This window comes from Manihot esculenta, chromosome 16, assembly GCF_001659605.2.
Source record: "Manihot esculenta cultivar AM560-2 chromosome 16, M.esculenta_v8, whole genome shotgun sequence".
In the NCBI taxonomy this organism is placed as follows: domain Eukaryota; kingdom Viridiplantae; phylum Streptophyta; class Magnoliopsida; order Malpighiales; family Euphorbiaceae; genus Manihot; species Manihot esculenta.
In genome coordinates this window covers 30,241,437-30,268,331 of record NC_035176.2, presented here as the reverse complement: position 1 = coordinate 30,268,331, position 26,895 = coordinate 30,241,437, and the positions used below count along the sequence as shown (strand labels likewise).

The 26,895-nt window shown below is 31.9% G+C and overlaps 3 protein-coding genes across 4 annotated transcripts; all 3 read left to right on the top strand.

Moving 5' to 3' along the window:
* Positions 1–7,861: 7,861 nt before the first annotated feature.
* On the top strand, positions 7,862–9,068 carry LOC110603771 (transcription factor MYB1). The gene is made up of 3 exons (XM_021741671.2): positions 7,862–8,030; positions 8,129–8,258; positions 8,355–9,068. The coding sequence occupies exons 1-3, from the start codon at positions 7,898–7,900 to the stop codon at positions 8,806–8,808; spliced, it is 717 nt and encodes a 238-aa protein (XP_021597363.1). The 5' UTR covers positions 7,862–7,897; the 3' UTR covers positions 8,809–9,068.
* Positions 9,069–14,021: 4,953 nt separating this feature from the next.
* Positions 14,022–15,428, top strand: LOC110603770 (transcription factor MYB1). The gene is made up of 3 exons (XM_021741670.2): positions 14,022–14,323; positions 14,443–14,572; positions 14,691–15,428. The coding sequence occupies exons 1-3, from the start codon at positions 14,191–14,193 to the stop codon at positions 15,340–15,342; spliced, it is 915 nt and encodes a 304-aa protein (XP_021597362.1). The 5' UTR covers positions 14,022–14,190; the 3' UTR covers positions 15,343–15,428.
* Positions 15,429–18,762: 3,334 nt separating this feature from the next.
* LOC110603769 (cytochrome P450 72A397) lies at positions 18,763–21,012 on the top strand. 2 transcript variants are annotated; one of them, XM_021741669.2, is made up of 5 exons: positions 18,766–19,225; positions 19,306–19,526; positions 19,617–19,861; positions 19,951–20,341; positions 20,425–21,012. In XM_021741669.2, exons 1-5 carry the CDS (start codon positions 18,949–18,951, stop codon positions 20,848–20,850), a joined length of 1,560 nt encoding a protein of 519 aa, XP_021597361.1. In that variant the 5' UTR covers positions 18,766–18,948; the 3' UTR covers positions 20,851–21,012. The 2 variants fall into 2 exon arrangements, with proteins under 2 accessions (XP_021597360.1, XP_021597361.1); XM_021741668.2 differs by having other exon boundaries at positions 18,763–19,225; positions 19,306–19,861.
* The last annotated feature ends 5,883 nt before the right edge of the window (positions 21,013–26,895 follow it).

Here is a 26,895-nt window from a genome sequence, read left to right as displayed (position 1 = left end):
TTATGAAGGTTTTGAGCAAAAGAACCAAGTTTTGAAGCTTGGAGCTTTGGAAGAGCTTTTCTTCATATCTCCACGTTGGGATCCTTCATCCTCAAGTTTTTTAAGAGGTAAGTGAAGATCCTGAGCTTCTTTGATGATTTTGAAAGGTTTTATGAAGTTTGTATGGGTAGTATGCATGTTTAGGTTTAGGTGAGGTTTTTGGTGCTTTGTGGTGTTCCAGCATGATTAAGTGTTGTGTGTTATGTTTGTTTGGGGTTTTAGGATAGTTTTAGACCCCTTTGTGCATATATATGTATATATGCTAGTTGGGAGTAGTTGATGTGCATGTTGGTAGGTTTTTGGGCAAAGTTTGCATGAAACAGAGCAGGGTTCTGCCCTTCGGGCAAAACCAGGTTCGGCCGCCGAAGGAAGGTTCGGCCGCCGAACCCTTTGTGGAGGCAGTTCGGCTGCCAAAGGTTGCCCCCGAAAGCTAGGCTTTCGGTTTAGAAAGGGACTTTCGGCCGCCGAAAGAGGGAGTTCGGCCGCCGAAAGTGTGTGAGTTTCGTCTCTGGACGAGACCTTCGGCCGCCGAAGGTGCCGCCGAACATGCATGAGTTTCGTCTCTGGAGTGGGGTTTCGGCCGCCGAACCTGCCGCCGAAAGTGCCCTGTCCAGCTTCCTTTTGCATGTTTTATGTGATGGTTTGAGGATTGTTTAGAGGGGTTTTGGGGAGTTTCTTAGAGATGTTCTTGAGTGAGTTTAGTCCCTCATTTGAGTCCACCTGTGTAGGTACGGACCAGAGGAATCAGGGACATCAGCAGTGAGTTCAGTGTCAGAACCTGCAGAGTCAGTTCAGAGAGAACTACAGGTGAGTGGAATTTAACTTAATGTTTTAATATGAAAACTGATATTTTATCATGCTTCATGCATCATGAATATGCTTTAGGGTGAGTGCATTAGTGTACACAAAGATGATGCATTGCATTGATCCTTGTACTTGGCATTGCTCCTTGTACATTGCTTATGTGAGACGGCACGGACTTCGTGAGGATTCATTAGCCCTCAGAGGAAAGACCTGGAACAGCCTTACGAGGACCAGGCATAAAGACCTGGAACAGCCCTACGGGGACCAGGCAAATGGTACTTAGGTACCCCAGATGAGATAGAGGGAGTTTTGATCCGTCCGGCCGAGGTTATGTGATTATGTGTTGCATTCCATGAGAGCATGTTTTATCACCTGTATTTGCCTATTCTACTCACTGGGCTATTGTAGCTCATCCCTCTCTCCTAACTTCAGTTGTGCAGGTTCAGAGATCAGAGAGAACTCAGCAGGGTACAGGAAGAGTACAGAGTTTTGTAATAGCTAGTGTGGACATGTATTTGGACAGAGATAATGTATATGTACAGTGTATAGAATGGTGCTTGATTTATAAGACTTGTAATCCCTTGGAGTCACATGATCAGTTTATGTATGTTTCTTTATTGTTGTATGTTTATGAGTAAAACCAGGCTTAACATTATGAGCTTGATCCGCCTAGGGCCATGAGGAGCTCTAGTAGGGATTAGTAGAGCACAGAGAGAGTGCATGCACAGGTTAAGCCTTGGACTAAAGAAAAGTTTTATGGTTTTACAGAAAATGTATGATCATGTATGGGAGTTCACAGGTCTACAGACAGGATAGCAGGCTTACTACGGGTCCCGGCGACCTTAAGTCGATCTGGATCCTAGTGCCGGTGGCAGTTCGGTTTCCGGGCTGTTACAGTTATCTCCTCCCAGATATTAATAAAACGGTCGACTCTACGGCTAGTTTTAACTACTTATCGTCTCTAGATGCTATGTCAGGGTATCATCAGATTCCTATGGAGAGATCTAATGAAGAGAAGACCTCTTTCATAACTGAAGATGGGATATATTGCTACAAGGCTATGCCTTTCGGGTTGAAAAATGTCGGGACAACATATCAACGGTTGATGAATAAAATCTTCAAGTCAAATAGGGAGAAACGTGGAGGTCTACGTCGATGACATGGTAGTTAAAAGCCAAATCTTCCAGCAAAATTTGACCGACTTGGAAGAGGTCTTCAGGACACTGCAATGATACAGAATGAGATTAAACCCAACAAAGTGCGCTTTCTTCATTAGAGGATGGAAATTTCTGGGCTATATGGTTAGTGGGAAGTGCATAGAGCCAAACTCGGAGAAGGTAGAGGTCATACTGGCTATGCTTGAGCCAACTTGTGTAAGGGATATACAGAGGCTTACAGGAATAGTAGTAACACTCAATAGGTTCATGTCCAAGTTAGCAGAGAGATGCCTACCTTTCTTTAAGAAGCTAAGGAAGGTCCTGAACTTTGAATGGTCAGAAGATTGCTAGGAAGCCTTCAAAAACCTTAAGGAATATCTCAGTTCCCCACATGTGCTCAGCAGTCCCCTAGCAGGAGAGGAACTGCTGATTTACTTGGCTACATCCGAGCAAGCAATGAGTGCCGTACTGGTAAGGGAAGAAGTAGGGGTCCAAAAGCCTATATGCTACGTTAACAAGGTGCTCAGAGATGCCGAGGTCATATACATGAATATTGAAAAGTTGGCGTTCGCTTTGTTGTTGGCAGTGAGGAAGTTTAGTATGTATCTCGAAGGTCACTAGGGAGTAGTAATGACTAACCAAACCTTGAAAAAGATCTTACATAGGCATGAGATTTCAGGACAAATGCTAGCTTGGTATATAGAAATCAATCTATACTGCCTTATTTATCGACCTCGGATGGCCATCAAAACCCTGACCTTATTTGACTTTATAGTTGAGTGCTCCTTCAGCTCGAATAACAAAGAGCAGGACGACACATTGCCGAGTTCAGTAGAAGAAAAAGAAAGGGGACCAACAACCGCATGAATTCATATGGAACCTATTCGTAGATAGTGCAATAACAATAGCCTCCACAGTCTGGAGAGGTGGGACATCCAAAGGGGCAACTTTAGTGCCCTCCTCCGAGCTGCTCTCGGCGGACTCACCGAGTGTGATAGGCTCCTTTAGAGTCTATTTAGGAGTAGACAGAGTCTTGGCTAGAGTCGACACCTGAGCAGGAATAGACGTCCTCGAGGCTGTGGAGCTATTAGCCCATGTCGCAGGCACTAAAGCTTGAGAAGGCGTAGGGCTAGGGATAGCATGACGAGTCGCAGTTGCAGGGTCCACAGCATGGAAGACCTCCCGAGTTACGTCAGCCACCGTCTTGTTGGTCTTGAAGGTTGCCAGAGTTGCCTTCATGCTTTCTCGAGATAGGGTGAAATTCTTTGGAAGCTTGATGGTGTCCATGGGTACGACAGAAGCTGAAAAGAAAATGCCAATCCGGTTAAAACGCAAAGTAATAAGAGGAAAATACAACAAGAAAGAAAAATAAAAAAATAACAATACCAGCTTCCCTGCAGTCCTGAAGGCTGGATACAAATATGCACTTCTCGATGTCATACTTCTTCTTTACAGAAGTCAGTTGAAGAAGGCAGATTTCGTCCATCAGGGTTAACCTGGAAAAGTCATTGCAGCCCTGAGGGACTTCCCTCTAAGAGAGTTTGACATTCCAATTGATCCCCTAGCTCTCCTTTAGCTCAACTACCATAAAGGTCTCAGCCCAATCTTTTATTAAATCCTGATACCCGGTAAAGATGGACAACCCTACTTGGAGATCAAAATAGTAGAACCCATGAGTGGACCTGACAAGACAGAAGAAGATACAGAACAACGCAACAGAGGGGGTAAAATCTCAGCACAAACAAACGACTGAAAGCAACACATGAATAGGATGGAATTGGGAGACAACATACGGGGAGTCACCCTAAAGTGACAGAAGACTTCCATGGAGAAAGAGGTAAAAGGAAAAGTCATGCCAAAATCGCGCTGTTTGATAAAAAAGACTAGGTTGCACCCCTACTGGGCGTCTAAGGCCCACCAGAGGAGGATTGGGAAGGACAATCTTTTCATTAGGAAGGAGAGCCCTAATTCTATAAATGATGGTGTTAGTGTAGTTACTAGAGAAATGATTAGAAAAGGAAGAAGGGGGGATAGAAGACATCAGACCCACAATATCGAGTATTTTAACGGAAGCCATGGAAAGAGTAGGACGTACCTCGAATTGAAAAAACATGAATTACAAGAAAAAAAGGAGAGCAAGATAGCAGAAGCAGCTTAAAAGGCAAAGTAGCGAGTGAAAAATTTGAATATGGGCAAAGGCAAAGAGAAGATATTTTGATAAAAACACTCCTAGAGCCGTGCAATAATAATTAGAGGTTCGAGATTTACCCATCATTAATCATGAAATAATTAATGAGCTGATAAAGGGGTATTTGATGACTATTGGACCTTGGACACCTAGGCCATGATTGAGCCCATACTGAAAAGTCAGGCCGTAATTCCATCAAAACACAATACACAGGTCTGTCCTCCAGTATACAGCTCAGGTCTCCTCGAACAGGCCGGACGGAGCAGCGCTCAGGTCCAAGTGAAGGAGGTCTAGCCCAATCGATTTGATGGATCCGCGGAGCAGCAGACCCCTAGACATCCAAGATCATGTCCACATGGCGCCGGAAGGAATTAAATAGCAGTCTGATGATGAGAAAGGATACAGTAATAGCAATCTGATGATGAGAAAGGATACAATATGCCCCGCGTGACAATGACAGATATACAGGTACAGGACGACAGTAATACGTCACTAGAGAATAAAAGAAAGAAAGCATGAGTCAACTAGACTAAACTTACCAAAATACACATTGAGCCTACCCTTATCTTTAGAAATCATACTTTATCCAATTTTTACAAAATTTTGATTACTTTTCTTGTTTCTCTTGATTTTGATTGGATCAATGGAAATTTTTCAAAACTAAAAAAAAATAATTAATTAATTTAATTAGAACTTTGAAAGATTAAATTCATTGCATCTATATTATAGAAACCATAAAAATAATAATAAGAAGAAGAGGCGGAGAAAGAAGAAGATATTCGATTCCTTAACTTTTATTTTAATATCTGAAATACGTTTCTTCTGGTACTGTCAACATTGAATTTAATTCCTGATTTCAGCTTCATCCATTTAACTTCCAACATTGTCTTTCCATATATATCATCATTCATAGGAATCAGTTGCCATATTCCATGGATATCTTCAGCTTGTTTCGAAGCTCGTTGTGCTACATTTGACACTCTTCTGCTTCCTCCGGAAACATGACATAATTACTCTGTCTATAAGAACTAAATAATAGAAGTATTTGAAATTTATATAAAATCACATTATTTTTATTTTAAATCGATATAAAATTTAACATAATTTTTATGATTAAAACTTTAAATATTTAAACCTAATTTACTCCAAAAACTAACTCACGAGATAAGTGTTTAAAATCCTTATAAGGCGTATATTACTACTATTTTAAATTAATGTGAGATTCAATAAATTCTGTTATAACCTTTTAATTTATTTAACAGATTCTTTAAAAACTAGTCCCTGATATTGTTTTCATTCGAAAAGGATGAGCATTTTTGAGCTTATTAGTACAAGGTAGCTCCACGTTGCTTTAGTTGTTGGACAATTTAGTAAGAAATGAATTGTTGATTTTGAGTCATTAGAGCAGACTTTCGCAGGTGGTGATATTGGTTAAGTGCCTCCTTGCTCTTTTTTCATTTATTAGGAGTATCTTCTACACAGCCAACCCGAGAAAAACTCGTCTTCTTTGAGGTCCTGGCCATTTCCAAGTGAGGGCTCCATTCCTAGTTCCTTAGATAGTTCACTAACTCTGCCAAGAAAATATAAGTAGATTGAGTAGTAAACAAATTAGAGCTTAAATATTTCTATGTAGGTTTACATGTTCCTCTATTCATGTTAGGCCCGCCTTAATTTATCAAAATTTATTTTTCTTTCACTTTCTCAGTAAAATAAATATTAAAATCACACTTACCATTAAAAAAACTATAAACTCACTTGATTTACATGAAGATTTATGATTGTCTCTGTATAAATTTTACTATATTCCCTTCGATCTCTTTAGTTTTTTTTTTTTAAATTAACCTCTTCCATCCGATATTATTTTTTCTACTGTCACTCTTTTTATTTAGTTTTTATTTTTTTTTATAGTTAGATTTGGGAAAGAAGCGATCGATCTATTTGACTTTTTTCTCTCTATTGATGTCTCTATTGATTTTTTAGATGTTTTGATGGTAGATTTTGTATTATTTAAAAATGACGGTTTAACTTTTAAAATTAAAAAATATTAAAATATAAATATAAAATTATAAAAATATTTAAATTATTTGATTTAATAGATTAAAAATAAGTAATTAATATATAAAACAAGTATAAATAACGTACAAAACACGTTAAAATAAGTGATGTAGTTAAGTGTAAGATAAATTTGGAATTGAAATAAGGAGGGTTTCCCATACTAGATAACAAAACTTACAAGCATCCGTACGTCTCTTAGTGATTTATTTCCTTGGTTAGCAATGGTTGATATCAATTGAGTACGCAAGTAATTTCATCTATTTAACACAAAACAAGTTATCAGAATGGAGATGTTTTTTTTACATTTATGTTCAAGTGCATGAACGCCAGCCTTTTAAAGTTCGCCACGTACGTCCATTAATCCTCAATTTTTGTAAAACTTTCCCACTACTATAAATTCGATTGATGTGATATTGGATTTAAATCCAAATGATAATTACCCTTTTAAAGAGAGATTTATAATTTAATATTTAAGTATTATTATTATTAATACGTCAGTACTTACATTTTTAAAATTTTATTAAAACATCTTTATTATTTTTATCCGTAAATAAAATAGTCATTCCGTCTATTTTTTGCCGTTAAAAATATAGCAAAAGATCAAATTATCCCCCTTCTTTTCCTCCTCCTCCTCTTTTTTCTTTTTCATTGATCCTTCATCTGCTTCTTTGATTCTTTTTTTATTCTTCTTCGATTTTTTTTTATTTTTCTTCTTTAAAGATGAGGGGATTTTTTTTCTTTTTCTTTTTCTTCTTCTTCATCATCTTCTTCTTTTTTTTTCTTCTTCTCCTCCTTCATCATCATCATCTTCTTCTTCTTTTTTAAGGACGAGGGACGAGAGACTATTTCGTTGATGAAAATAAATGATTCTTCTTTTTTAAGGAGAATGGACTATTTCGTTGATAAAAATAAACGATAAGGACATTTTAATAGATATGAGAAAATATAAGGACATTTTAATAAATTTTTAAAAATATAGGGACTGACTTTTTTAATAATAATAATATCTAAGAACTAAATAAGGGGTTTTATTTGAGGGCAAAATTGAAATTTAAAAATTTTATCTCTTATCCTTTATCTATTTTTAACGGAAAAGAGGATAGAATGACTATTTTGTTGACGGAGAGAAAAGTTAAGGACATTTTAATAGATTTCTAAAAATATAGAGACTGACTTGTAAATAATGACAATACCCAAAAATTAAAATATAAATTTTCTTATTTTAAATCCTCCTCCACCATGGATTCCCACGAAACAAAATTTTGAATAACTCTTTCAAAAATTAAGAAAATTATTTCTATTTGATTAATATTTTTTATTGACTTTGTGAAACTTACTTACCACAATTTAGTTAAATTATTTTATGAAAAGCGAATAATCTCAATATTAAAGGTTGATTAACTCAAGTAATTAATGAACTAAATCATCAAATGCTATATACACTAGTTATTCGATTGCTTGCATGTATATATTAATTGGATTTTCTTTCTATTTTTGTAATACAGTCAAGATTATAATAAGACAATTCATATATAAAAATTTCTTCCTTATTAAATATAGGAGTCTCACATATTCACGCTGCGACTATAAATATCGATTTATAGGGTGGTTAACTATGGGTACGCTAATTTAAAAGCAACAGTTAAGACAAGTCATGGGAAGAAGGCCTTGTTGTTCGAAGGAAGGTCTTAATAGAGGGCCTTGGTCTGCTCCAGAAGATAAAATCCTCGTTAATTACATTAAACTCCATGGAGAAGGGAAGTGGAGAGACCTCCCTAGAAGAGCTGGTATGCAAATATCTAATTTCTTTGCTTCAGTTTTTAATTCTTTAGCTTGCTCTGCTGCATGCAGAAACTATGAAACTGATCGTGTATTTATGTATTAGGGTTGAAAAGATGTGGAAAAAGTTGCAGACTCCGATGGCTTAACTATCTGAGGCCGGGTATTAAGAGAGGCAACATTTCTGTTGATGAAGAAGATCTCATTATCAGACTCCATAAGCTTCTCGGTAATCGGTAGGATTTTTAAATCCTCACAGATCTCTTTTCTCTTAAAAAAAAAACAAAAAGAAACGTTGTCAGGAATAAAAAATGGAAGCTTTTCTGTTGCAGGTGGTCACTGATTGCTGGGAGGCTTCCAGGGAGAACAGATAATGAAATCAAGAACTACTGGAACTCCCATCTGAGAAAGAGAGCTAAAGGTGAAAAGGGTAGTCGAGAATATTCCGGCAAACAGCTATTGAGCAAAGAGAAGAAAATTACTTCACCACCACCATCACCACCAGCAGGAGTCGTGCAAACCAAACCAGTTCGATGCAACAAGGTTGTAATAATTCCTCAAGCTCTAGATAAGGAGCATGTGACTCAGAAGAAAGCTGCAGAGAGCCAGAGGAACCTATCTTGTTCAGCGTTACAGCAGCAGGAAGACAATTCATTGGATCTTCTGCTGGATAATTTTGACATAGATAACTTCCTTTTACTTGAGGCCCCAAATTCAGAGCTGGACCAAGCTCAACTCAATATTAATGAGTTCCATGAAAACGCTTTGGGCGCTGGATACTACTAAAGCCTCAATAACTTCTCATCAACCTCAGAATTTTCAGTCTTCAGCATATGAAGCAGACAACATGTTCGATATATTTCTTACGTTTGATGGATGGAGTTGTGTTAGTTTAGAAGAATAATTAGAGAGTCATTTTGAGAATAAGAAAATTAATTAACATTAGTTTTAGTTCGATTCATCTTAGACACAAAGATGATGGTTTGTCATGAAGTTCTCTACTTTCACTTAACACTATTTATATCAAAATTATTTAATTAGCCCTTGATAACTCTTTTTTCTTTTTTATTTATTTATTTTAATTTTAAATTTATTTTTTATTATTTTAATTAATAACTGCTTTTTAAAAAAATTAATTTAATTTAATATTAACTATTAATATTTAATGCTTTTATAACTAACATTGAAAATTTTATTATATTATTTTATTAATTTAAAGATTTTTAATTTTTAATTTTAATGGAAAAATATATAAAATATTATATTTTAAAATGAATATAATTAAAAAATTAATAAAACATTATATTTTTAATATATATTAAAAAATAAAATAGATGAGAATTATGAGACGTGAGTATATTAATTTCTCTTTTCACTCGTCTAAAGCCGCCTAATGAACATAAACGTCCATCCAATAATTAAGTAGGGAAATTATGAACAAACGTCAACTTCGCAATATAAGGACTACAAAATATTTACATGCAAAGTCTTAATTCGGTGACAATTACATTTAAATAAATTTAAAATTTTTAAATTTTATATTATTTTTAATTTTTAATTTCATTTAAAAAAATTATAAAATATTTAATAAGTCCAATAAAATTGAAAAAAATTATAACTATTGAAAAATTATTCATATTTTTTAAATTATAAATAATTAAATATAATTTATTATTGAAAATCAATAATTTGAAGTAAAATATAAATACAAAAATTATTAATTTGAATCCTTATTTAAATCTCAATATATTAAATTAAAATTAAAATTTAAAATTATAAGTCTCATACCATAAAAAAAAGTACAAATAAAATTTAAAAAATAGATCAAATTTAAAGATAAACATAACGTATATTATACAATAATTAAAAATTTTAATTTAGATTAAATAATTTTGGAATTTTTATTACATTATGACAAATCCACTTTTTATTTTTTTATCAAAAAAGCTCACAACTTTAAATTTTAGACTAAATGTGTCCCAACATATTAATTTTTAAGCAATTTTTAATTTTCTTTTTTATTTAAATTAAAAATAATATGCAAGTTTAATATTTAAAAATTAATATTTTAATATGTTAGTACATATTTGATTTTAAATTTATATCTATGAACTTATTTAATTAAAAAATTAAAATAAATTTATTTTCCACCAAGTAAATAATATAGTGTCAGATTTTGACTTATTTCCGTCACTGATTTTCATCCGTCATGTCACGACAATTGATATTTAATGAATGATATTTGACTCTGAGGCATAATATCACACATTAATTACACGTGTCACATCACAATTGAATTTTATATAATTATTAAATTAAATTAAATTTTTAAATATTATATTCATCAATATATTAAACGGCATTTTTTTATAAATTTATTAAATTTATATAATTTTTGTTTAATATAGAGTGATTTTAATATTAATTATGACAGTTTGATTTAAAATAATTCAAATAAATTTTAAATTTATTTTTTAAATATTTTAAAATTATTAATTTAAATTATTTAATAATTTTTAATTAAATTATTATATATTAATATTAATTTTACTCACCTACCGATGTAAGATTTATAAATCCCACGTCTCAAAGCTGTATGGAGCTCCATCACAACAAATATTTGAAGGCATATAAAGATTTCTGCCCATCACAACAAATAATAAATAAAAAAATATTTACATGGTGCATTATGAAATTAAAATACAAATAAACGTATTTTACCGTCCAGACAGGGAGGAGCTGTATAAGCGGAAGTTGCCGGAAAAAACAAAGGCAGCTGGCGGCTAACGGTACACGGTCGTTTTAATGTTATTTAAAATGGGTAGCTAGCGGTTGTCTTGGAATCTGGAACGCGACTTATTACTTTGTTCGTAGTAGTCGGTGGGTCCCCTTCCCTTAGAATCATTTTAATGGACAGCTGTCCTAACGTCACTGTAAAAAATGCTTCAGAAAAAAGAAATTATAAAACTCACCTACTAAATTTAATTTTAGTAATGCATTTTGAAATTTATTACTAAATTCAATTATATATTTTAAAATTCGCCTTTAAATTTATGCACAATTTTAATACTTCACAATTTAGTAACGAATTATATAATTTATTATAAAAATCAGTAATACAATAATTCGTTATTAAATTTAATAATGAATTAATTTGATCAATTATTTGCGATCAAACATTTTATAACAACTATGATTCATTTCATTTCTTCTATATTAAATTTTTGTTTCAATATAAAAATTCATTTATTTTTTAATTTGTAAATTTTTTATTTTTTAAAATAAAATCATATATGATTTCGTTATAATTTATTATTTTTTATTATTAAATGAATCATATTAAATAGAGGGTATATATTATAGGAAAAGTTTATATTAATATAGTTTAAATAAAATATAATTGATGAAAAAAACTGTAAAATTAAAGCAAATTAAAAAAATAACTAAAAAATATTTATCAATTATTAACTATTTTTTTCTAAAAATTACTAAATACAAAAATTAATGGTTTAGAAACTGATAAACAATTAACTGAATAAAAATGATAAATCAAACAACTGTTAAAAAAGAAATTGCTTTCATAAAATTTCCAAGTTAATTTCATTTTACTTTTTGGTGGAGACGGGTTGAATTTGCGACTCAAATAAAATTAAAGTGTTTAAAACTATGGAAAATTTATGATTTAATTTTTGAATATTATTATTATTAATAAGTTAATTTTTATATTTTTATAAATATATTAAAATTTTTTTATCTTTTTTTGTCATTAATAATATAGTTATTTTTATTATTAAAAATATAGTAAACTTTATTTTTTTCCTCCTCTCTTTTGTTTTTTCTTTGATTTTTTTCTAAAATTTTTTTTATTCATTTTAAAGAGGAGAAGGAAATTTATCATCATCACTATTTTTTTCTTCTTTCAGAAAGGAAAAAAATAACTATTTCGATAATAAAAATAAATTATAAGAACATAATAAATATAAAAAAAATAAGAATATTTTAATAAATATAAAAAAATAAAAATATTTTAATAAATTTTTAAAAATATAGAGTCTATTTTATTAATAATAATAATATTTAAAAATTAAATAAAAAATTTTATTTGAGAGTAAATTAAATTTTAAAATTTTATTTATTATTTATTTATTTTTAATAAAAAAATAAAAAATTATTCGTTCAAAAATTTTTTATTAAATTTTTAAAAATAAAAAATTATTTTATTAATAATGATAATATAAGAATTAAATTGTTATATTTAAATTTTTATTTAAAAATAAATTAAAAAGAAAAGGAGAGGAATGATTTGAAGCTTGTCGTAAATGGCATTTTTGTCCAGTTGCCATGAATGTAAAACGTCGCCCCTTTGTCTTCATGTATAAATGGAAGGCTTTTTTTTTTTCCTTTTTTTGTTTTTTGAGTACAAGGCCTTTAATATAGGACAAGTTATGCAGTGGCGTGACTGATAGGGGTGTCCGTCACAGGGACCACCAAAACTGACTAAATTGTTCAGTGTTCATGAGTGTTTGAAACAGAGGGAAAATAATTGGAAGTTATATATATATTTTTACTATATTAATATTATTTGTAAAATCATAAAATGTAAATTTAATTATATAATTTCATTTTAAAATTGGGAAAATGGTGTCATGCATAAATAAAATAAAACCTTATAAATTTTTTGTTTATATTATTTAAATAAAAAAATTAATTAATTGTTGTAAAATTCATTAAAAATCATAAAACTTTTGTTCTTCTTTGGGCCTGCGTATGCGATGCCGAAAGAATTTCCACTTAAATAATGTTAGAACGGCAAAGTAATTGGCAACGTGCATGATTGAGTGGTGCAGCTTGCTTGATCTGATAACTCTTTGAAAAATCCAATTATTAAAAAAAATAAATAAGAAAACGACAAATATGGTCCCATGTGAAGGAAAATGAAACTGCCATTTTTCTTTTCTTTGTTTTTTTGTGTGCAAGCCGTCAATTCAGTTTCTAATTTTAAAAAGCCAGAAAGTCGAAATCAACTTAATCGAACCCAATTGAATCGAAGATTCTGGATTTGATTTATTCACTTCAGTTGTTATAAAAATAATTTATTTAAATAAATTATGAAAAAAAAAGAAAATTCACAAAGAAAAATTATAAATATTATAAAATTTTTTAATTTAAATCTAAAGTGTTTCAAGAGAATTTAAAATTTATATTTTTTAATATTTTTAATCTGAATTTCTTTTTAAAAATTACAAATTTTTTGGGTTCAGTGTATCTTGAAAGTACATCCACCGTGCGGCAAATACAATGAGAAAATTAACTCCTAAAAAAGTTTTTTTTTAGGCATCTCAAATTATACACCCACACCACAATTCGTTTCAGCACTCAAATGGCTTGCAGAAGTTTCTTCAACGAAACGCAGGTACACGAATAAACCATCCATGAACCGAAGATGAAGAAGGTCCGAGCATGGAGACTGGAGATATCCATCTACTGAAGATACTCAAGGGACATCGAGGTTTGTCTTCATCTCGTTTCAACGCCCATCGGCTAGAGATAATACCCATAGCCACGTACAAATTCCTACCACAAATCGAATAACCCATTCATGCAAACAGCCATCGACGTTCATAACCACAGATAACGCGAAACAATCAGTCTACAATGTAATTTTCATAGCATGCAGAAGTCGATCGTTCAACATTTTGATCCTGGCATCAACCACCAAGCAGCGCAGGAGAATGGGGTGGTCTGTATTTCTTTTTTGTTGCCGGAAGTAAAAAGAAGAAAATGATCGATGAGCATTGAGAGGGAAGATAAGGAGCAATAGAAGGACTAAATTACCGAAATTACCGAACCGAAGCAATCAAATTGGTTCGATTCAATTTTCAATTTTTAGATTTAAACCGAAAACGTAAACCAAGAGTTCTATAATCATGTGAAAATTCATTTTTGCACGTTGACTGGACCACTCTTTACAGGACAGGCTCTACAACAAGAGTTTTATAATCATGTGATAATAAATTCATGGTTGCACGTTGACTGGACCACTCGGACAGGTTCTACAATTATCATATACATCATCTCTCCTCCAAGATTAGAGGAAACATAAGAAAAGTCATTGAGTTCTGAAATCCTCCACAGTAACTCAAGAGATATTAAGTGAAGGAAGTATAGATGGGGAGGAGCCCTTGTTGTGCTAAGGAAGGCTTGAACAGAGGTGCATGGACTGCTCAAGAAGACAAGCTTCTTACTGATTACATTAAACTTCATGGTGAAGGCAAATGGGGAAACCTTCCAAAAAGAGCAGGTGATGAGCTTTCCTTATATATAATACTTGGGTTTCTCTCTTACTATGCATCTTTGAAAGGAAGTTGACATGTAACCAAAATTATGTACTTAATTCTGAGTTTGTATGTGTATATATAGGTTTAAAAAGATGTGGCAAAAGCTGCAGGCTTCGCTGGTTGAATTATCTGAGACCAGATATCAAAAGAGGAAACATCTCCCCAGACGAGGAAGATCTCATCATCAGGCTTCATAGACTCTTGGGAAACAGGTTTTAATTACTTGGAAAATTTTATTTCTTTGTAATGGTTGATCATGACTTCAGCAAACCCATGTGTAGTTTCATATATTTGCTGTTTTTTCTTTTTGTGTTATTTTTTCTTCAACAGATGGTCCCTGATAGCTGGGAGGCTTCCAGGACGAACAGATAACGAAATAAAGAACTACTGGAACACCAATTTGGGAAAAAAATTACTGAAAGAACACAATAAAACCTTGATTCAGAATAAATTGGCCTTCCCCTCACCTTCGTCACCTCCGAAAATGGCCTCACACTTGTTTCTCACTAAGGCATTTGATTGCTCCAAGGTTGTTGCCTACCCACACTTACAGCTGCATGAAATCGAGAGAGACACTTACAAGAGTAGTGTAAAGACAAGACCACCACCAGCATCATCTGTAATTGTTGGAGAAGCACATGTGCCTTGTAATCCCGACAAGGAAGCACCTTCAGTTGCTGGCGGAGAAAATAATAATAATAATAATGATAATGGTGATTCAAAGGATTTCTTTATGGAATTTGCAATGGGAAATGGAGCAGATGCTGATGGTTTCACCAATTTTGAATCATGTGAGTTCAATTATTGTAACAAAAGCAACGGTGGTGAATTTTCAACACCATCGCCGCCTGGGCTGTTGATCTCAGAGGAAATGCTGCAGGATTTAACTATGAGGACCACCGATTTTTTTCAGCCTCGGGAGCTTTCTTGTCTTAGTCCCTTCACTTCATTTTTGGATTCTGGAGGGGTATGGCCGGATTAGGTCGTAATCTTAGTATGTAAAAGCAAGTAATTCTTAAGCACATGCATGCTACTGAATGTGTAAATAAATAATATTTTTAACTAAAATGATGGTGGACTTTATATTAAATTTTAAATTAATAAATATGACTCCATTTAATACTCTCATTTATTTCATAAAAAATATTTTTTTAAAAAAAATAATATTTTTATATTTTTTAAAATATAAAAATATTAATTATTAAAAAATATTACTAATTATTAAACATATGAAAATATTAATTGTTAAATATTTTTAAATAGTAAATCTTCTATTTTAACTCGTAAAATATTAATTATTATTAATTTTAAAGAATTATTATGATTTTATTTGTTTATTCTGCTCATTTTAGCTGTTGTTCAGTTGTACTATCAGTATCCTTTAATATATTTTAATATGTAGAATCTTTTTAACAATATTAATTGATAAATATTTAACAAGGCATGCAAATAAAAGAAAAATAAAATAATTAAGACATTGAATTAATTATTTATTTTATTTTAAATATCAATTCTAAATAAATATTTTAACTCTATAAATCATTTAAATTATTTTAAAAAATGGTAGTTTATAGTAATTATAATATTAAAATAATAACAATACTATTTAACAAAATAAAATTGAAATTAAAATTAATAAATATTTATTGTAATACTTAAAAATTTATGAATTATTACAATGTAGTTAATATTTGAATATTTATTTATTATTTAATTTTATAAAGAAATAAATAAAGAGGAATTATATATATATATATATATATATGATATTATCAGTGTAAATATATTATTGTTAGTAAAATAATTAAAATCTATTAAATTTTAATTAGAAAAGATGAAATTATAAAAAAATAAAAAAAATAATATTTTAATTGAATTAACCTAAAATCTATAATAAAATATGAGAGAGAGTTAATAATATTTTAATTAAAATTGAAAGAATTTTAAAAAAGGAAATTAAATTTAGTAATCAAATTAAAAATATGTTAAAATTGAAAGACTGCAAAAAGTAACTTTAAATTTATGTTTGAAAATTAATATATATATATATTTAAAAAAAGTAATGTACTTGTTTCCGTTGTCTATAACTTAAATTAAATTGATTAATAATTTTTTGATAAATTATTAAATAATTTATTTTATAAAATATAAAAATATTTTACTAAGTGATTTTAATATAAAAATAAATTAATAAATTTTTTAAAAATTTAGGAAGTTAATAATTTTTTTCTCATATATAAAATCAATGTTTTTCGATCAGTCTGATTATTAAACCGGTGAAAGCAAAAAGTTAAGAGTTTAAAATTAATTTGTGTATTATTAAATATATATTATAATATTAATAATAATATTTTTATTATATTTTATTCTTTATATAGCTTATAAATAATTTTTAAATATAAGAATTCAAATATTTTTTAAATAATAATTTAAATTTTAAATAATAAATTATTAATATTCAATTTCATGTAATTGAGATTTACTTAAAATTAAAATTTCTTTACTAACTAATATAAAATAAATATTATCAAACTGAAATCATATAATAAGATAAAAACAACAATTATGTATTTTTTAATATTTATTTTATATTAGTTAGTAAAGAAATTTTAATTTTAAGAAAGTGACCAAACTGAATTGCGATAAAAAATAATAATAAAAAAAAACTCCTAGAAGAAGTTGGGAGAAATTTTATCTCTATTAATCAATTGGGAGATTATGGAGATTAGACTTCATAATGATTTGCGTTTCGCCCCAAGTCAAATTTCATAAAAAAAAAAAACTTTTGTTTAGCATACATTTATTGTAAAAAAAAAATTAAATTCTATCAATAAAATTCAATTTAGTTCTATTAAAAAAAATTCATTTATTTAAAATCAATTTAAATATAATAGAAATTAATTATTTTTTTATATTAGATAAATTAATAATAAATTTAAATTAATCTAATTTATTTATCGTTATTATTATTTTTTAAACTAAATATAAATATTTATTCTTATAAATAATAATTATTTTTATCACATTTATTCAAAAATCATTATTAATGTTTTTATAATATTTAAAATCTGAATTTTACATAATTTTTTATCATTAAAATTATAAAGATTATTTTTTTAAATTAATAAAATAATATAATAGTTTTTTAATATTAATTATAAATGCATTAAATATTATTAATTAATATTATATTAATATATTTTTTATAAATAGCAAATATTAGTTAAAAAATAAGAAATAAATTTAAAATTAAAATAAAAAAAAGAGTTTTTAAAGGCTAATTAGATAATTTTAATATAAATAGCCTCGTATAAAATTATTTTCTGCAAAATTCTAACAATTTTGTCAAGATTTCCTTTTTAATTTAAAATCAATTCTCACAATAATCTAAGAATTAACTTAGTATAAAAGAATATTAAAAAGATGTGTTAGATTTAATTCTAAAAATTAACTAAATATAAAAGAATATTCAAAACTTTATAAATGACGTTATTCATATTAAAAATAGGTGCAGAAATTTAATACACTCTCACATACAAAATTAAATATTTAGAAAAGTTATAATATTTTTTTAAACATAAAATTTAAATATAATCTATAAAGTGAGATAGTTGGTATTTATGAACAGTCATTCTGACGCTCAAATTAATAATTTATCACAAAGAGCGAGTACAAAAAAATAGTTTGAACTTAAAATAAGTATATAAAATGCATATCTTGAACTTTGTATATACTTTATTTTTAAACGATAAGAAAATGAAATTAATTAACGAATTTTCTAGAAATTTGACTGATATCTATTAGTAAATAAAAAATCTCGTATTTTAGGTGAATATTATATTGTATTCATTTATATTACAGTTTTGTTAATGGTAAAATTCTTTATTAATCATATTAAATACAATTTAAATGTTTAATATCTTACATTTCTAATAGTAAGTAATATAATTATATGTTTGTCAAATTTCATACATTTCAATAATTTAGCCATTGTAATTTTATAAATATTAAATTAGTCTTTAAATAAATAATACCATAATAGTAGTCTATATATAGAGAGATCATGTTAAAGATAATTTTTTAATTTTTTAATAATAAAGATTAAATATTTTTTTTTCAAAAAATATAGAAATTGATATGCATGTGCTTAACCTTAATAATGTGAAGGCAATCTTATCCCTCACAACTTATCTGTCATAATTACAGTCCGCTATGTTATATACATGGCAAATTAGTAAAAAGAAAAAGCTTCAACAAAAAAAAAAAAACCTCATAAAAAAAGAAAGAATTTTCAATACTTGACACTTGGCAAGTTAAAATCAGTGAAAGGAATGTTTGACTCCAAAGAAGGAACTAAGAGATTTCCTTGCTTTTTTAAACTGACACGGCTCTCTTCTTCTTCCAAGTCTCTCACATCATGTTTTGGAAGCAGGTAAAAGAATCCAATAATGCAAGTTTCCTTTCCAAAGTTATCAAGTTTAACTAGCCTCTCGTAGAGCTCTATATAGGAACAAGATTTTGAGAATAACCATCAAATATCCAAGAAACCTCAGATACAGAATTTGCAAGACAATCTCTGTTTTTGTCCATGGATGACCTTGTTTTGTATTTCCTAGGGCTTTGTTTGCCACTTCTTGCACTCTATGGGGTTGTGAGATGTTCCTACTCAATTTGGTGGAAACCCAGATGGATAGAGAGGAAGCTGAGGCAACAGGGGATAAGAGGCTCACCCTACAAGCTGTTGGTTGGGGACATGAAGGAGCAGACAAGGCTGATAACTGAGGCATGGTCCAAATCCATTAATCTCAACCATCAAATTCTCCAGCGTGTCGATCCTATGACTACGGTTACTGTTCGGAAATATGGTAAGCATCAGTTTTTAATGAAATCCATTTAGGATACCATTTTGATTGTTTTTATTATTTGGTGGTTCTGTCTTTGACAGGGAAGATGTCGATATTTTGGTTTGGGACAACTCCAAGGTTGATCATTTGTGATCCGGAATTAATCAAAGAAGTGCTTGCTAATAGGCTAGGTCACTTTGAAAAGCCGCTAGTAAACCCACTTCTTCGCTTGCTTGCAAGAGGAGTAACAGACTTGCAGGGTGAGAAGTGGGCTGAACGCAGAAAAGTGATCAATCCTGCTTTCCAACTAGAGAAACTCAAGGTTATTTTCTCCCTTGCTTTGATTTTGTGTAATCTGAACTGGAATTTGTATGTTAACTTCTCTTTCTGGTTTCTTGAATTTATTTTGAAGGGGATGATACCAGTATTTGCATTCAGTTGTAACAGGATGATAGAACAATGGAAGGAGATGGTCCATGATCAAGAAACTTGTGAAGTGGATGTATGGCCAGAGCTTCAAAAGGTAACTAAGGATATTATTTCACGGGTTGCATTTGGAAGTAGTTATGAAGAAGGGAAAAAGATATTTGAACTTCAACAAGAGTCGATAATGCTCGCTGTTGAAGCAACGAAGAGCTTGTATGTTCCTGGTTTCAGGTACTGGCTATTACAATTTACAAGTTATACATAACTCAGCCTTTGAATCATAACTTAAAAAAAAAAACAACTAAGTTGCTAATTTATAGATTTGTACCAACGAAGAAGAATCGGAGGAGATACGAGTTGGCCAGAGAGATCACATCAATGCTGAGAGATTTAGTTGAGAGGAAACAAAATGCAATGAGAACTGGAAAATCAAAGCTTGATGACTTGCTAAGCTTGCTCTTGCATTCTAATGAACAGAACAGTTCTAGCAATGCAAGTGGCAGAAAAGTTAATGGGTTGACAATTGAAGAGGTAATAGAGGAATGCAAGGTTTTCTATCTGGCTGGCCAAGAAACAACCTCAAGCTTGTTAACATGGACACTGATAGTTTTAGCTATGCACCCAGACTGGCAAGAAAAGGCAAGGGAAGAAGTTTTACAAGTTTGTGGGAAGAGTGAACCTAATTTCGAAGCTTTAAATCATCTAAAAATTGTGAGTATCTATTTCTAAATAGAATTCTTCTGTAAAGTATTCCAAGGAGTTTTCATTAAATGTCCATGTAAATTTTCTTACAGGTAACCATGATCCTGAATGAAGTCTTAAGGCTATACCCACCAGTAATTACTCAGTTTCGACATGCCTACAAGGAATCCAAGATTGGAGACATGACCATTCCAGCAGGGATTGACCTTGTGCTACACACAATGCTCCTTCACCGTGATCCGGAGTTGTGGGGTGATGATGCTGAAGAATTCAGACCAGAGAGATTCTCTGAAGGAGTACTGAAGGCATCTAAAAATCATTTATCATTCATCCCTTTTGGTGTGGGTCAAAGGACCTGTATTGGCCAAAACTTTGCCATGTTAGAAGCTAAGACAGTTTTGGCTAGAATTCTACAGCATTTCTCTTTTGAGCTTTCACCTACCTATTCTCATGCTCCTTCTAATTTTCTGATGCTTCAGCCACAGCATGGAGCTCAAATTATACTACACCAAATATGAGTTAGGTTCCTCACAAGCGTAACAAATTTCCATATTGTGAACAATGTCTCTTCCAAAATTGCAGAAGATTATTCTTCCATTGTGTGCCAGATTGCTGCAATAGAGTTGTAATCACTTACAAATGTTGAATTCCAGAAATAAATCCCAAAGATTGTGCTGCCAGCTAAATGGTTCTGTTAGTTCCTAGTTTTTTTTTTCTTGGTACAATTTCTCCGACTCCATGCCTTCTCAATTCTGAATCGAGGCCCCCTAAACTCTGAAGACGATTCTATTATTAATGCCCGAAAGCCCATTAAACCTAAGGTCAGCTGCAGGATTCACATAATTTTCATTATAGGTGACAATTTCTCAAGCTTCCCAATTCTCTGCATCAAGGATTTCTATAAGTAATACAAGAGAGTAAATGCAGCCATGAAAATCAGATTACAAGCCACATAACAAATATGCAGATATGAAATTTTTGAAAGAAGCAGCAGAGGTTCAATCTGATAGCCAGAACGGTTTGATCCAATTAGGAAAATACAAGCCTTGATCATTAAATTGGTTAAGGATGATAGGCCGTGAGCTATGCGATCCTCTCAAGTAATAAAGAGTCTCAAAAGCAATAAAGAGAGGGAGTAGAGGATGGTATCGTATCTATAGAACAAAAATTAAATACTAAAATATTTATAAATATGTATTATTTAATGTAGCGATTGTGAATGATAATCTAAATTTAAAATAAAATAAAAAAATAAAATTAAATGCCAACAAAGTTGAATTTACCAAACAATTAATATTAAGTATTAGGATAATTTGATTTCACTTTGTATCTAATTCAATTAATTCATTTTGGTTGACAATCTAATTTTAATTATCAAATTTATAATCAATAATGCTAAGGTAATTGATTCTCCTTCTGAGTAAAATTAAATTAATTAACTAAAAATTATCATCTATCTTCAATAATTTGATAATTCTCTAATTAATTTTTCAAATTATGTGGTCATTTTATCCAATAGACATGTCAAATTTTCATTTTCAATTTAATTAATATTCCTATAATATTCAATTTTCAATTTAGTTCTAAAATATTCTTTTTTAATATTAATCAGAATAAAATCATTCAAGCATCCGTAGTCACTCTATGTGATTATTTTGTCCAAGACTCCAAAGGTTAAATCTTCATTTCCAATTCAATTAATATTTATGTAATATTCAATTCTCAATTTAGTTTTAAAATGTTCTTTTTTAGAATTAATCAGAATAAAATCATTCAAGCATATGTAGTTGATCAAGCATAATTTAGCTACATTTTTATTATATTTATTATTGCTTATTTACACATTTTTCAGCTTAATTTATGGCTTTTATCTTGTTTTTACAGAAAAGAAAGAAATTCGAAAAGTGGAGAAAAAGTGCAAAAAATGACAGAAAAGTAATTGGGTCAGTAATTTGGCCAAATCACTGCCCAGATCAAACTAAAGCAGAAACCTGAACTATCTCACAGGAGACTGATTAGGTCAATGAATTGGCCAAGTCACCCGCAAGAACAGAAACCCGGAGGCAACACGCAGAAATGATTTGGGCATGACGATTTGCCCAAATTACAGTCCAAATCACTCGCAGAGACAGAAAGCCAAAAACTGGACTGACTCACAGAAAGCGATTAGGGCAGCGATCTGCCCAAATCACCGCCCCAATCACGTTGACAGCAGAAAATACAGCAGAAGCGGGAAAGTGCAGAAATTCAAGATTTAAAATAAAGAAGTCCTAACCCCTCTCAAACACTTCAAGATCAATCCTAGGGCATCTCAAAGAGTCACTCTCAAGATAGACCTCCTCAAGAAGAAGATTTATTCACAATTAAAGTAGAGATCAAAGACAAGGACCAATCCAATTTAGGATTCCAAAACCTAATTGGATTGGGATTCCTCACCTATAAAAGGAGGCAGCCCAAACCAGCAAAGATATCCTCTCAGCAGCTTCGGGATCACTGCAGATTCTTGGCAGAAATTCTCCATCTTTCTTTTTTTCTTTCCTTTTGTGATTTTGTCCACCATGAGTGGCTAAATCCATCATTTTCTAGTTGAAATTGGAAAAATTCAGATTTGTGATGAATTGGGAGATTTAAAACTCCATTATTAAACTCTTATTTGCTTTCAATATTTATGCAACTTGATCTTTCTATAATTATTGCTTTGCTTTTAGAATCAATTAAGGCCTATTGCTTTTAATTGCGTGAGTAATATATTGTTTGAATAATTTAGGTCCGTAATTGCTTAGATTGTTTAAATACAAGTATAACCAGTTGCATAATCTAAACTTGACCACTCGGTTGGCAAGATTAGAGTTGGATTTCTCTAAGTCCTAATGCAGTTAACAGTTGTTCGATGCTAAAAGCCCCAAGGATGTTCCTTGGCAACTTGTTAACTAGAGTTTGATTAACGAACGTTTTCTAATCAAACTAAAACTAAGGAGGAATATGGATTGTAAGAAGCGTCTTCCACGTCCTAAACTAACTTATTGAAATAAATAAAAGTATCAAAAAGATCAATGATCAATTCTAAACAAACTGAAATAGATCCATGCTTCAACTAGAATTCTTCTCCTATTGAAATTCTCATCTATTGAAATTATTGCTTTCTCTTGCTATTTAGTTTTTAATCATCAAAACAAAACCCCCCTCTTTTAATTATTTGTTATTTACTTGTCCAAGTCATTATTAGAAAAATTTATAGTGTCAAATTCCTGTGGTTCGACCCTATTTCCACTATCTACAAGTTAATTATTGATTGTTTAATAGGTTTATTTTTGACGACTTCGACAACCGCTTATCAAAAATTGGCGCCGTTGCCGGGGATTTGATCTAACTAACGTATTTTCCTTTTATGACTAGGGCTGATCGTAAAGAAGCTCTTCTTTACGATCCAGAAATTGAACGCACTACCAAGACCTTACAAGCATGGCTACGGTAAGTATGTCTTTTCTCTCTGCTCAAATTTCTGAACTAACCTCTATTGTGAGAAATTATGGTATAGGTCAAGCTCAACAAGTTCAACAACTTCAGCGAATCAGACCATGTGGGATTTGCACATATGTAGGACACCCAACTGATCGATGTCCTACACTTTATGAGGATTACCAGCAAGTACATTCCTTTGGAGGATTCAATAGCCAGCCAAGACATGATCCCTATGCATATACTTATAATCTAGGTTGGAGGGACCATCCAAATTTCAGTTATGCAAGGGGACATCAATATCCAAGCTACCAGCAAAGGAATCAAGCTCAAGCTGCACCTCAGAACTCCAATGCACCTCTTGAAGAGATTGTGAAGTCCTTAGCAAATACTGTGCAAAATCTTGAGCAACAAGTGAGCCAAATGGCCACTTCAATGAGCAAATGGGAGTCACAAGGGAAGCTACTATCCCAAACTGAGATAAATCCAAGACAAAATGTTAGTGCCATCACATTGAGGAGTAGAAAAGAGCTGCAAGACAGCAAAGCTGAGAAATTGAAGAAACAGGCCGTGGAGGAGAATCTGCCAAAAAGTGATCAGGGCAGTCGATCTGCCCAAATCACTAACCCAATCGCCAGGCAGACTGAGCTGCCCAGCAGTGATCTGCCCAAATCGCCAGACAAGGCAGAATTCGATCTGCCCAAATCAATAATCCAGGCAGAGTCCAGCTCCAAGCAGACCAAGGCAGACCAGCAACCAATGGAAAAATTTAAGGTACCTCCTCCCTTCCCAAAGAGATTTGCAAGGTCCCAAAAGGAGAAAGAGGAGAAAGAAGTACTTGAGACACTCCGCAAGGTAGAAATCAACATTCCCCTATTAGATGCTGTGAAGCAAATTCCAAGGTATGCCAAGTTTCTCAAAGAGCTATGCACCAACCGAAGGAAACTTGTTGAACGTGAAAAGGTAAGTGTGGGGGAGTGTGTCTCAGCTGTCATTCAAAGAAAACTTCCAACCAAATGCAAGGATAGAGGAATGTTTGCTATTTCATGCAAAATAGGCAACGTTGGGATAAAGAAGGCCATGTGTGACCTTGGGGCTTCAATCAATGTCATGCCCCTTTCCATCTTTAACTTGTTGAATGCAGGCACACTCAAGGGCACCAGCATTGTGATCCAATTGGCTGACCGATCCGTCGTCTATCCCAAGGGAGTACTAGAAGATATGTTGGTACAAGTTGACCAACTAGTCTTTCCAGCATATTTTTATGTGATTAACATAGAGGAGAAAGGGCAACATCACCTCTGACATCTTACTTGGGAGACCATGCTTGAGTACAGCCAGAACAAAAATTGATGTGCATGATGGCACATTGACCATGGAGTTTGAAGGGGAAGTTATCAAGTTTAATGTTTATGATGCCATGAAATTCCCCAATGATGTTTCTCCTGTTTATGGCCTTGATGTAATTGATGATTTAAGTCAAGAAATTTTTGACTTTGATCTAGAGGACACACTCAATGCTGACTTGTGCAGATTTGAAGAGACAGACAGCAGCAGCACTAAGACAGACCAAATGGAGTACTGTTCACAGCTGGTTGCAGGTGATTTGCCCAAATCACTGGAGCAGACAAACAGGACAGACAGTGATCTGCCCAAATCACCTGAAACAACACCAGATGATCTGCCCAAATCAACCAAAAGACAGCAGACAGCAAACCAGCAGACAGCAAATGCACCAGATCTAAAGCCCTTACCAGAACACCTCAAATATGCCTTCTTGGGAGCTGAAAATACACTTCCAGTTATAATTTCCAACCAGCTCGGCCCACAAGAAGAAGAAAAACTTCTAGAAGTGTTGAGGAAGTACAAAGAAGCAATTGGGTGGACCTTGGAGGACATAAAAGGCACCTCAAGACCATTCGGTGGAGGCTCATCTCACCAGAATCGAAGACAGGATGCAGCACATGGAAAGCATGCTGCAGCTGTTGGTAGACCATTTTCTGTCCCAACACCACGACAGACAGTGATTGGGCCAGTGATTTGCCCAAATCACTGGCCGAATTACCCACAGGCCAGGAAGCCCCTTTCCCTTTTTTTTTTCCTTAATTTCTCTATATATATATATATATTCAAACATTGAGGACAATATTTGGGATAGGTGTGGGGGTACTGGAGAATATTTATTCACTGATTACACCATCTTTTGATTTCTATTTGTTTCTTTTTGTTTCTTTTTGCATTTTTTTTTTTGCCCCATGACACACACCACACATTTTTTTTCTTTCTTGGCACACATTTTTTACTTCCTGCACACACACACAGAATTTTGTCTTAGCTTTTGCTCTACTCAACATAGATAATAAGGTTAAAAGAGTTTCCTTATCTCATGACCCCATTGATTTGCCACCCCTTTAAGCCTAAATTGAACATTTACAGTATGTTACCTTCACTTAGGGAGTTTTTTTTTTCTTCTTAAATTGAATCTTCAATCTACTAAGGTCAAGGGAAATAAAAATACAAATACATGCAAATAAAAAGTTAGTGTAAACTTCCTATGAGCTGATTTGCCCAAAAACATCATGAAAAGAAAAGAAAAAGAAAAACCCAGCACAAAGCACCAATCATAAACCTGTTCCAATGATCTAAGACTATGAACTAAGCTAATAGTCACTTGGACAAGTGACCAACTGAGTAACCGGGGGTGTATCACCCATATGCACCATCGCGTAAAAAGGTTGGTGACTTTTTCAAGCAAAAATAAGTTTCGATGGTCTAAGATTATGAACAGAGCTAGTAGCCACTTGGATAAGTGACCAACTGAGTAACCGGGGGTGTATCACCCATATGCACCATCGCGTAAAAAAGTTGGTGACTTTTTCAGGCAAGGATAAAAAGTGTTGTTAAAAAAAAATACTTAAAAAGGGGCCAGTTACTCTTAAGGGGTTGCACTAAGCCTAATATAAAAGAATAAGCATGATTGAATAAAAAACCTTTCTCTTGACCATGATAGGTGAAAGGAAACAAGGAAAGGAGAGGGCAACCTTGGTGCATGTACTCTATACTGTGATACTTCAGCTTAGGAGTCTAGGGGGGGCTAATTAAGT

Excerpts from the sequence above, each read along its gene's own strand:
- LOC110603769 (XM_021741668.2), top strand. The coding sequence starts at position 18,949 with ATGGATGACCTTGTTTTGTATTTCCTAGGGCTTTGTTTGCCACTTCTT. Across the intron at positions 19,226-19,305 it reads GGTTACTGTTCGGAAATATG|GGAAGATGTCGATATTTTGG; the intron begins GTAAGCATCAGT and ends TGTCTTTGACAG. Across the intron at positions 20,342-20,424 it reads CTTTAAATCATCTAAAAATT|GTAACCATGATCCTGAATGA; the intron begins GTGAGTATCTAT and ends ATTTTCTTACAG.
- LOC110603770 (XM_021741670.2), top strand. The coding sequence starts at position 14,191 with ATGGGGAGGAGCCCTTGTTGTGCTAAGGAAGGCTTGAACAGAGGTGCA. Across the intron at positions 14,324-14,442 it reads AAACCTTCCAAAAAGAGCAG|GTTTAAAAAGATGTGGCAAA; the intron begins GTGATGAGCTTT and ends GTGTATATATAG. Across the intron at positions 14,573-14,690 it reads CATAGACTCTTGGGAAACAG|ATGGTCCCTGATAGCTGGGA; the intron begins GTTTTAATTACT and ends TTTCTTCAACAG.
- LOC110603771 (XM_021741671.2), top strand. The coding sequence starts at position 7,898 with ATGGGAAGAAGGCCTTGTTGTTCGAAGGAAGGTCTTAATAGAGGGCCT. Across the intron at positions 8,031-8,128 it reads AGACCTCCCTAGAAGAGCTG|GGTTGAAAAGATGTGGAAAA; the intron begins GTATGCAAATAT and ends TTTATGTATTAG. Across the intron at positions 8,259-8,354 it reads CATAAGCTTCTCGGTAATCG|GTGGTCACTGATTGCTGGGA; the intron begins GTAGGATTTTTA and ends TTTCTGTTGCAG.